The sequence below is a fragment of the Silurus meridionalis genome, chromosome 17, assembly GCF_014805685.1.
Source record: "Silurus meridionalis isolate SWU-2019-XX chromosome 17, ASM1480568v1, whole genome shotgun sequence".
Taxonomy (NCBI): domain Eukaryota; kingdom Metazoa; phylum Chordata; class Actinopteri; order Siluriformes; family Siluridae; genus Silurus; species Silurus meridionalis.
The window spans coordinates 5,223,925-5,235,332 of record NC_060900.1 but is presented as its reverse complement, the minus strand read 5'-3'; the positions used below and the strand labels follow the sequence as shown (position 1 = coordinate 5,235,332).

At 39.8% G+C, this 11,408-nt stretch overlaps 1 protein-coding gene across 5 annotated transcripts; it reads left to right on the top strand.

Annotated features, from left to right (window-relative positions):
• The first annotated feature begins 58 nt into the window (after positions 1-58).
• Positions 59-11,377, top strand: naa35 (N-alpha-acetyltransferase 35, NatC auxiliary subunit). Of its 5 annotated transcripts, none has more exons than XM_046872408.1 (23): positions 59-180; positions 1,086-1,214; positions 3,936-3,969; positions 4,066-4,180; positions 4,269-4,343; positions 4,478-4,645; positions 4,732-4,798; positions 5,334-5,377; positions 5,474-5,524; positions 5,606-5,689; positions 6,399-6,513; positions 6,617-6,795; positions 6,892-6,951; positions 7,094-7,173; positions 7,259-7,325; positions 7,840-7,938; positions 8,041-8,219; positions 8,840-8,979; positions 9,182-9,249; positions 9,538-9,678; positions 9,759-9,881; positions 10,825-10,905; positions 11,005-11,377. In XM_046872408.1, exons 2-23 carry the CDS (start codon positions 1,094-1,096, stop codon positions 11,062-11,064), a joined length of 2,151 nt encoding a protein of 716 aa, XP_046728364.1. In that variant the 5' UTR covers positions 59-180; positions 1,086-1,093; the 3' UTR covers positions 11,065-11,377. The 5 variants fall into 5 exon arrangements, 4 of the variants coding, with proteins under 4 accessions (XP_046728364.1, XP_046728363.1, XP_046728361.1 ...); XM_046872407.1 differs by having other exon boundaries at positions 7,091-7,173; XM_046872405.1 differs by having other exon boundaries at positions 7,067-7,173.
• Positions 11,378-11,408: the final 31 nt, after the last annotated feature.

Below are 11,408 nucleotides of genomic sequence, written 5' to 3'. Positions count from 1 at the left end.
TATTTAGGTAAATAATTTGTATTTGAACGCGCCGAAAAGAAGGAATGTTTGTAATGTTTTGGATTCCGTATAACTACAAATCCCAGGATGCTCAGGATTTAGGGTAATGACGGCTTTCTCATGCGCCGCGAGTGAAGCGTTCACGAGTGGTCGCGAAGAAGAGCAACAAATATATATCAGGCAGGTATATCGGGTATTTGTCTGTTTGATTATACTAAAAGGATAATTAGATCTCATTATTTGTTATATTTTTTCTTGGTCATGACTTGTAGTTCACGAGGTCCGATTGTAAGCGGTGTTAGCTCTGGTGCTAACTGGGGCACGAGCTAACGTTCCTGAATGTCAGCTGCACGGAGGTAGAAGTGAAAGATGGTTCCGTTTCTAGAGCTCAGCTTTTATTCCGGCGATGTGTTGATGTATGTTATATTCGGATGTGATATGATCTTATATGGATCCTATGATGGCATTGGAAGCTTCAGTGCATCATGATAATTTTCATCATCCTTGTCTTCATCCTCATTATGATCATCATCATCCTTATCATGATCATCATCATCCTTATCATGATCATATGTGGATTTCTATAAGGTTTTTAATTTCCTTTCTTTGCTTACCTTCAGTAGTAAACTGGAGTTGGGTCACTTTTTTTCTTTCTTTCTCCTTATGATGTCAAGAAGATCAGTACAGCAGGTGCCTAGATTCAAGATCCATGATTCAGTGTCCATGAATCATGCCCATCACTGTTACTCATGCTTTTTCTATCTCTTTTTTTCTTCCCACTAGGGCATTCGCCAGTCTTGTTGTGAGATTTCCTTTCCAGGACAGTTGGACCATGCACTGATGTGTCCAAATTTGGATGATTTCAGCTTCAGTTCTGAGCTATTTAAAGCCCTTGTTGCTGTACACTATTCTAAACCTTGCCTAGAAATTAGGGTTCGAGTGTAGGGTCAATGAATGAAAAGCACTTATGCATACAGCGGTGGTCCCGTGTCAGAATCCACTTGCTGTAGCTTCGTTCTCATGTATGCAATACCCTCTCTCATCTCAGTCGGTTAATGTGAAGTTATGTTTGTTGTGTAATGCAGCTGTCTCCATGGTGATGAAGTCGTCGTGTGAGGAGGATGAAGGAGCCTGGGGTCTCGGGATCCCGGAGAAGATGAGAAACAATGCTGACTGGGTGGACATCACGCAAGACTTCAAAGCGTCTTGCAAAGGTGTGTGTGTGTGTGTTTGGGTTTATCAGATTGTGTTTGTGTATTTGTTGGTGTTGAGTAAATACGTAAAAAAAAAAAGTACAGTCTGAGATTTTGAAACGTGACTATACCCGAGTTTAAGCAGTGTGTTGATTTTGGACGCAGCTGAAGTAGCTATGAAAGGACTGACTTCCCCGGGGACACTGAGATCTCTCAGAATAGCTCTTTTTTTTCCACACTGAGTACGAAGAAACCTGCAAATAGAAGATGTATTACATCATGGAAAGCGTATTTTTGTAAGAGCATGTAGAGGGTTGTAACGATTGTGTCCTGTGCACATTTTACAGAGGTGTCCTGCTTTTCCCACAACAGGCCAGTGGATCCATCCATCAAGCCATTCCTTTTTTTTTTTGTTGCATGATCTTAATGAGCTGTTTGCACACACAGCAGTCCCAAAAAAAAAAACTGTTTGCACATGGTAATCACCGGAATCACCACTTTAGTAATGCTCTTTAAATTACTACAGATAATTATGAATAACAATTCAATAAAATAATACACATTTCGACATACTTCAATACACTATTCTATGCTGCACTGCACTATATCCCATTATACCATGTTATTCTACACTATTCTGTGCTGTGCTTCCATTTACTACACTATACTACATGATTCTATGCTTTTCTGCACTATACTACAGTATTGTAGTACTGATATATTTGCCGTTTTCTTTGCTATAATACATAATTCTACACTACGCTACAGTATTCTAAAAGACAGGAGGTGGAGCTGGAGGTAGCAGAGCTGAAGATGTTGAGGTTTTCGTTGGGAGTGACGACGATGGACAGGATTAGAAATGAGTTTATTAGAGAGACAGCGCATGTAGGACGTTTTGGAGACAAGGTGAGGGAGGCGAGATGGTTTGAACATGTGCAGAGGATGGACATGGGGCGTCTCAGTAGGAGAATGCTGAGGATGGAGCCACCAGGAAGGAAAAAATAGGAAGGCCTAAGAGGAGGTTTTTGGAAGACATGCAGGTAGTTGGTTTCAATAAGGCAGACGTAGAGGACGGGGGTATGGAGACAGATGATCCACTGTGGCGACCCGTAACGGGAGCAGCCGGAGAAAGAAGAAGAAGAAGAGTATCTGTACTTTCCTATACCACTGTATTCTACAGTATTCTCTGTTGTACTGCACTATTCTATGCTATAATGCATCATAACACATCATACTACACTATACTATGCTGTACTTCCCTATACCACATTGTTCTACAGTATTCTCTGCTATACTACACTATAACACAGTATTCTATGCTGTAATACACTATGCCACAGTATTCTGTTGTACTGCACTATTCTATGCTATAATGCATTATAACACCTCATATTACACTATACTATGCTGTACATCCCTATACCACATTATTCTACAGTATTCTCTGCTATACTACACTATACTGCAGTATTCTCTGCTGTAATACACTATCCAATGCTATAATGCTTTATAACACATTATACTACACTACCCTATGTGGTACTGCGCTATACCACACTATACTACAGTATTAAATGCTGTACTACACTATATTACATTATTCGAGGCTAAACTACATTATATCCTATACTACACTCTACTTCAGTATTCTAAGCCATAATAATATATATCTCTGTATCCTATGCTACGATATAATACATTATGGCTTAGAAAACTGAAGTAGAGTGTAGTATAGGATATAATGTAGTTTAGCCTGCTGTACTGCACTACCCTTTGCTATAATGCATTATTATATATGACACATTATACTATGCTATATTACAGTATTCTATGATGTGCTTTATTATCCTATCCTATAATGCACTATACCACACTATACTACAGACGTCCTTGTACAAAAGTGCTTTGAGTCTCTATCAATAAATAAATCTACACTGGTATGCTAGATTACAAACTAAAGATAAATCTACACTGTACCACTCGGTACTATTGTGTACTACACAATACTTTCAATATTTAATTAATGCCCACTAAGACTATACTATGCAGTACTTCACTGTGCTAAACTGCATCATTCTACATTTTACTAGACTATACGACATCATGCTTATTCTATTTAGCACTACACAATACTGCTGATCTAACACTATTCACAATACATTGCGGTATACTATGCTTAGCATACTGTGATATATACTTCGTCCCCCATCCCACACCCCCTGTTCCAACTTATGGAACACCTGAATATTTTAGGCTCCTAATGTTGATCGGAAGGGCATCTATTCAAATCCCAGCAACACCAAACTGTCACTGCTCGGTCTTTGAGAAGACCCTTAACCCTCGACTGCTTAGTTGTATAAGAAGGTCGCTCTGGATAAGGGTAGACTACCAAAAGCTTAGTGTAGTCCCGAATTTAATATTACCGCTCTGTCTCCACGATAATGTGACAGTAAACTCTAGCCTTTACTACACTATACAACACTGTTTTGCAAAACTCTGTACTATATTAAATAATGCTCTATAATTCTGTACTTCAGTAGTCACCTATACGATAATCTAATATACAGCCAGACTGAACTACACTGTACCATACAGCCCTGTTCTGTAGAGTTCTATTTTATAGTATAAAGGTCCAGAAGATCTCTGCAGTGACTCATGGTGACTCATCCCCCCCTATAAGTCCTTAAACAGTAATGAATCTTAACACTAAACTGAATTGCTTTTCCTTCTCCACTTTTTCAGAGCTTAAACTTGGCGAATTGCTTCATGACAAATTGTGAGTATCAGACATGCCTCTTAGTAGCATCCAATAACATTAAGATTTAATGGTTTTAATAGGTAACACTCCATCGCCTTTAATTTGTACCTACAGGTTCGGGCTTTTCGAGGCGATGTCTGCTATTGAGATGATGGACCCGAAGATGGACGCTGGCATGATCGGGAACCAAGTGAACCGGAAAGTCCTTAACTTCGAGCAGGCTGTGAAGGTCCAGGATTGATATTCTTTTCTTAAATACAACCACAGTTTTGTTGTCCTTTCATTCCTTATACATAGAATTGTATCTCTGTGGGTAGGATGAGGCAATTAGAGTGAAGGACCTGACTTTGCCGGAGCTCATTGGCATCGTAGACACGTGCTTTTGCTGCTTGGTTTGTAAAAGTCATCATTTTAATACATTGTGGGATTTCTAGTTGGATTAAATTGAATTTTACATAATAAGAAATATCAGTACATGCTGAAATGTAAATATTGAGAGCTTATCTTTCGTTCTGTTTTCTGACAGATAACTTGGCTGGAAGGTCACTCCCTGGCACAGACAGTCTTCACATGTCTCTATGTCCACAACCCGGAGCTCATCCAGGATCCTGCCCTCAAAGCCTTTGCTCTCGGCATCCTCAAAGTGTGCGATATCGCTCGTGAGAAAGTGAACAAGGCCGCCGTGTTTGAGGAGGTGATGTCATTCGCCCGTTCTGCTTCCTGGACAGTGTTCGTATGACTTGGTGTCTGAATTTTAACAGCTATGTTTATGTATCGCAGGAGGACTTCCAGGCCATGACGTATGGCTTCAAAATGGCCAACAATGTGACGGATCTGCGAGTAACCGGTATACGACACCTTACCCCTCGAATAAGTCACACCCTGTCAGTAAAGCGGTAGTGCACCTGCAGTAATCCGTAGTGCATGTTAGACAATGGCTGTAGGGAACTTCATGCCCCATCTCACACCCCCTGTGTAGGGCACAACTTATGGAACACCTGAATATTTTAGGCTCTTAATGTTGATCGGAAATGCGTCAATTCAAATCCCAGCACCACCAAACTGTCACTGATCGGTCTTTAAGAAGACCCTTAACCCTCGGCTGCTCAGTTGTATAAGAAGGTCGCTCTGGATAAGGGTAGACTACCAAAATCTGAGTGTAGTCCCAAATTCGATATTACCGCTCCGTTTTCACGACAATGTACCCTCTGTTCCCTTGCCAAATACTGGACACTTAATAATAATAATACATGTACATGTACACTTAATAATACATAGATTCACCCTGGATATTGGAAACTGCACCATGAAGGACCTAATTTTCATTATCCCTAAACATATTAGGACACATTACCTACTACTTTTGTGTTTATTCACCACAGGAATGCTAAAGGATGTTGAGGACGAGCTTCAGAGGAAAGTGAAGGTGAGATATAAAGCCTGGATGACAGGACAAACAGAGACAAAAGGCAGCCTTTTGCATTAGTGATAAACTTTCTCACATTTCCTCTCGTTTTCTCAGAGCACGCGAAGTCGACAGGGCGAACAGCGGGACCCTGAGGTGGAGCTTGATGTAAGCCTGGCAATCTGATAAAACATTAAACACTTGTACTAGTGGCGCTGTTATCTACTGAACACATGTGTCTCTGTGCAGCATCAGCAGTGCCTGGCCTTGTTCAGCAGGATCAAATTCACTCGCCTCCTACTGACCGCTCTCATCTCCTTCACCAAGAAAGAGGTCAGAAATGGATCATACGTATTTACAGCAGTATTGTTTATAATAATAAATCATTTGTGTTGGTTTTTACAGTTATTTTTACCTCAGGTTGTAGCGTATGGAAAGTCACATGACCATGACCTATATGGAGTTTTCCTGAAACCTCAAAGTTTTTTATGCTGTTTTATTGCTCTGGGTTTTAAACTCAAAAAACACAACCTGAAACCATGGTACTCCAGAGACATCATAAAATCTTTACCATATATTAATATATCATCTATACTACAGTTTTTCTTAAGTATGTAGGTGCAAATCATGTAAAAAAATCCAAGAAATAGTTCTATTAAGAATGATTATTTATCATCTCACCTCCTCCCAGTGCAAAATGAATCCCCTCCCAATAGGGGTTTAAATAAAAAGAGCTGGTATTGGATGGATGGATGGATGGATGGATGGATAATTGATTGATTAAATAGATGGATGATGGATTGATTGGATGGATGGATGATTGATTAGATGGATTAATTGCATGGATGATTGATATAATGGATGGATAGATGGATGATTAAATGCATAGATGGATGATTGAATGGATTGATAATTGGATGGATGGATTAATTAAATGGATGGATGATTGGATGGATTGAATAGATAAATTAATTGAATGGATTTGAATAGATAGCTGAATCAGACAGATTGATTGGATGGACTAATGAGGCTTCTATTTCAGACAAGTGCAGTAAGCGAAGCCCAGAAGCTGATGAGTCAGGCAGCAGATCTCCTGCCTGCGATACACTCCACCATTCAGTACGGCATTCAGTCCCAGAATGACACCACGAAAGGAGGTATTTGACCCAACTCCTACTCATGCAACAGCATCCACAGCATTTGAGTCGCTTGAAGTAGTATGTTCCTCTCTCTTACTTTCTCTCTCTTGCTATCACCCAGATCACCCAATCATGATGGGCTTCGAACCATTGGTCAACCAGCGCCTGCTCCCGCCCACTTTTCCCCGCTACGCCAAGATCATCAAACGTGAAGAGATGGTCAACTACTTCACCAAACTCATCGAACGCATTAAGACTGTGTGTGACGTCATCAACACCAGCAACCTGCACAGCATCCTGGTACTAAAATGATTCAGAAGCACATGGAATTTTTTTTAACCGATAATGTTTTTTTTTTATTATTATTTATTTGTGTTTTTGTTTTTTTCCTCTCAGGACTTCTTCTGCGAGTTTAGCGAGCAGTCCCCGTGTGTACTTTCCAGATCTTTATTACAGGTAGACATGCAGATCTCATGCTAGTGACACTCGTTCTTAATCTCAATCCACTTTGAAGGAAATATGTTCTTTAATAATATAGAAATCATTTAGTAATCGTTATTGTATCTGATAGACTACATTTCTGATTGACAACAAGAAGGTGTTCGGGACCCATCTGATGCAAGACATGATCAAAGACGCTCTCCGCTACTTCGTCAGCCCCCCTGTTCTGTCCTCAAAGTGAGCGCGTGTGTGTTATTAAAGCCATCTTTGGTCACAAAACATTTTTTTTAAGTTTGCAGTAACGAATGTTTTACACTCCCAGGTGCAGCCTGTACAATAACCACCAGGCCAAAGACTACATCGACTCCTTCGTCACACACTGCTCTCGGGTATGTTTATTCATACTCTATATAATCTCATCTATCTCCACTAGTACGCATTATAATCTTAATAAATTCATGATGGCTGTAATATAAGGTAGCACTGACGCCTCTCAGGGTTCCCAATCCAAAGTCCTGTACATTCTCTTTTGCGGGTTTCTTCTGGGTTGTCTTCCACCAACCATAACATGCAGGCAGATTGGTTACACTTTATAACCTGTTGATTTGATGATCCAGGGTTTATACACACCTCAATGACACACCAGTATGCCAAGGCTATTCATTACATCCCTGAACAGGATTTAAAAATAAATGCTTAATGATGGATGGATAGACAGACAGACAGACAGACAGACAGACAAGTCAGACAGATCGGTACATTGATGGGTGCATTGATGGATGGATGTATTGGATTAATGGATGGATAAAATGACAGATAGACAGGTGCATTGATAGGTGGATGAATTGATTGATTGATTGATTGATTGATTGATTGATTGATTATGGTAAATTTTGCTCACAGCCATTCTGCAGTTTGATCCAGATTCATGGCCACAACAGAGCACGCCAGAGAGACAAGCTGGGACACATCTTGGAGGAATTTGCCACCCTGCAGGATGAGGTGTGTTTTTTTTTTTTCTGTTATTTATTAATTTTTTTTTTTTAAGTATGCTGTATTTGTTATATATTCGCTTCACTTGAGTTGTTTTGGTACGGTACAAAGGCTGAGAAGGTGGATGCAGCTTTGCACGGGCTCCTGATGAAGCTCGAGCCTCAGAGGCAGCACCTGGCCTGTCTGGGCACCTGGGTCCTTTACCATAACCTGCGGATCATGATCCACTACCTGCTCAGCGGCTTCGAGCTCGAGCTCTACAGCATGCACGAATACTACTACATCTACTGGTAGGTTGTGTACAACGGTAGTGGATTGTTTGATTCTGTGATACTGCAGTATGAAAACCTAGTCATGGTCTAAGAATGTTTTCGAATGGTATATTTACTGCTTGTATACAGGGGATGTTGGACTTTTTTATTCCTGATACTGAGCCAGTTCTAAGTTAAACTCTATAAATATACATAAATATATCTATTAATTAATTATATGTAGGGGATGTTGGACTTTTTCCATGTAATGATACTGAGCCATTTCTAAATTAAACACTACAAATATAAATATATACCAATAAATATAGCAATTTATTACCAATTAGCAGCGGATTTTAGATCTTTTTTGTTCCTAATACTAATAATAAATGGCTTTTAAAAAATCAGCAGCTTAAAAAAAGTAGTACACAACCATCAATGTTACACAAAACTTATTTTTTATTAAATAAAATAAAGGATTCCAGTGTATTAAATGAATTACGGTATAGTAGATGTGGATTATTATTATTTAATTAATTTATTAATTTATTTATAATTAAATACTTTATATTAAATTGATAACTAAGGTATTTTACTTATTTATTTATTTTCTTTCTCTAATATCTGATATCTACCCCCTCTAACACTCGTGTATGCAGGTACCTGTCGGAGTTCCTGTACGCGTGGCTGATGTCCACCCTGAGCCGAGCTGACAGTTCTCAGATGGCCGAGGAGCGCATCCTGGAGGAGCAGCAGCAGAAAGGACGTAGCAGCAAGAAGAGCAAGAAGAAGAAGAAAGGTAACCCTTCTCTACATGATGTTTATTAGGAACATGGCCAAAAACAGATGGAGGAGACAGTGTATGACCTACATGCTAAACGTAGAATAGTCAGAGATCTTATATGGGAATGTACGTTGAACTTATGAGCGTTTTCTTTAGTGCTTCTGCTAATAATAAGACAGAAATGTGATTAATGTGCTGCGTTTTTTTTTTTTTTTAGCTCGTCCCCTGGGTAAGGAGATCACCATGAGCCAAGCGTACCAGAACATGTGTGCAGGGATGTATAAGGTGAATTGCTCAAGTATGACACACACAGAAATAAAAGAAATAAATCAGCAAAAGAATAAGTGGTGGTAGACTGGGAAAGCAGTCATTTCCTGCTGTGGCTGAATTCTGTGAAAGTGTAGTCAAGATTGTCAATACAGGTCCATATTTCGCTATGACGGCGAGAGACTTTTACATTCAATGGAACAATATCAACCATTACTGTTTTTTCGTTTCTGGAAAGTTCCACCATGGTCAGTCTTTGTAGAGTGAATCGCAACATCCATGATCATTGTAATCATTTCCGTCTAGACGATGATCGCCCTAGACATGGACGGAAAGGTCCGGAAACCTCAGTTCGAACTGGACAGCGAGCAGGTGCGCTACGAGCATCGTTTTGCACCATTCAACAGCGTGGTCACGCCTCCTCCGGTGCATTACATCCAGTTCAAGGTGAGACTTCTTTATCCGAGCAGTCGTTTTAACGACCGATTAAAAGGTATCGTAACGTTCCAAACGTGTTTCGCGTGCAGGAAATGTCCGACCTGAAAAAGTACAGTCCTCCCCCTCGCTCGGCCGACTTGTATATGGCGGCTAGCAAGCATTTCCAACAGGCCAAGCTCATCCTGGAAAACGTCACCAGCCCGGACGCTGAGGTGAGTGACCACCGAAATCTGGATTTTGTAGGATATGTGCTTTCGTATGGCTAAGAGTCAGGATGCTGAAAAGTTGACATGTTGTTTAAATTATTGTTAGTAAAGTGCATTTAATGAGTCTTAGAGGCCTGAGAGGTCGAGTCAACGTGAGTGTAGTATAGACTAGAGGTCAAACGATTTTACCGATAACTGTATCTAGGTTGGATCGTACTTGCTGATCACCAATTGATCAATCAAAACTTTTAAAATGTATGTGTTTTTTATACAGTATCCAATAGTATTGAACTTTATTATAAAAAAACAAATTAAATTAACAGTACTTAATCATGAAATAAATGTGAATATATTTATTATATTAATAAATATTGAGGAAAATAAGACATGCATTTCAACTGAAACAAAATGTAGCACCTTAAATAAAAACAATTACATGCTAAAATAAATAAAACAAAAGACACTACAAATAAACAGCACATGGTGTCAGTGATTCGCCTCTAGAGGCCGCTCTTGTACTGTATCGGTTTGTGTTTTTGCTGACGGTCGTTATTTAAAACAATCAATTATCTGTGCGTATTAATCGGTAAAACCAACGAATCAGTCAATTCCTACATTTCAAATTCCTACTTCCTAATGTTCTCTTTCAATTGGAGTTTATGTAGCGAATTTGAGTCGAGAACAGACATCTCATTACCGTTTACATTTTTGGAGCTACTCCTACAAGAGGGAAAAGAATATGTACATCAACAAACTGACATGAGGTGGGGAGGAGAAAATGCGCACACATTAAAAACAATGGAATGAGGAGATTAAGGGGAATATGATAAGGACATTTTGCAGTATTATAACACAGATGTGTAACTACAGCCACAGTACTGAATAGTTCATGGTTATCGTGCCATTTATTACGGAATTCATCCATTATCCAAATGTTCTGCTTGTCCAGGTCAATCGTATCCTCAAAGTGGCCAAACCCAACATCGTCGTGATGAAGCTTTTAGCTGGAGGACACAAGAAAGACACCAAGGTAGAGCAACCTCAGTGTGTCCTCATTTCCCCCATAAATAATAATTAACTCCAAATACATCGAACCCTAATCGTATTCCTCTTACCTCCTTTTCCGTAGGCCCTTCCTGAATTCGACTTCTCTGCGCACAAGTACTTCCCAGTCGTCAAAATCATCTGACAACGAGTCTGTGTCTCAATCGCCAGCTCAGCTGCGGTCACATGACCGGTTTGTTCGTCTGCAGTTAACGTCGAGTTGCTTCGTCGCCCAATCCGGACATCACAGCGTGACTAAAGACTGTAAAGTCCACTGGGTGAACGAATTTCTCCTCCTCATTTCGAGAGAACTGTTCCACAGACCAAGGTTCTTGTAACTCGAAGTCCAGATCTCATTGTGTGTGTGTGTGTGTGTGTGGTCATTTCCATCAAATTGTGCATGTGTGAAAATCTGTCTTGGTTTGTTACTTTTGAATTAAAATGACACGCCAAACGTTTTCCTTCAAAACCCCCCGTTTTTGTTAAAAG

What these genes read in the sequence shown, in the direction of transcription:
- naa35 (XM_046872405.1), top strand. Translation starts at nt 1,094, where the DNA reads ATGGTGATGAAGTCGTCGTGTGAGGAGGATGAAGGAGCCTGGGGTCTC. An exon ending in CTTCAAAGCGTCTTGCAAAG is followed by an intron (nt 1,215 to 3,935) that starts GTGTGTGTGTGT and finishes CCACTTTTTCAG; the next exon opens with AGCTTAAACTTGGCGAATTG. An exon ending in GAATTGCTTCATGACAAATT is followed by an intron (nt 3,970 to 4,065) that starts GTGAGTATCAGA and finishes TTGTACCTACAG; the next exon opens with GTTCGGGCTTTTCGAGGCGA.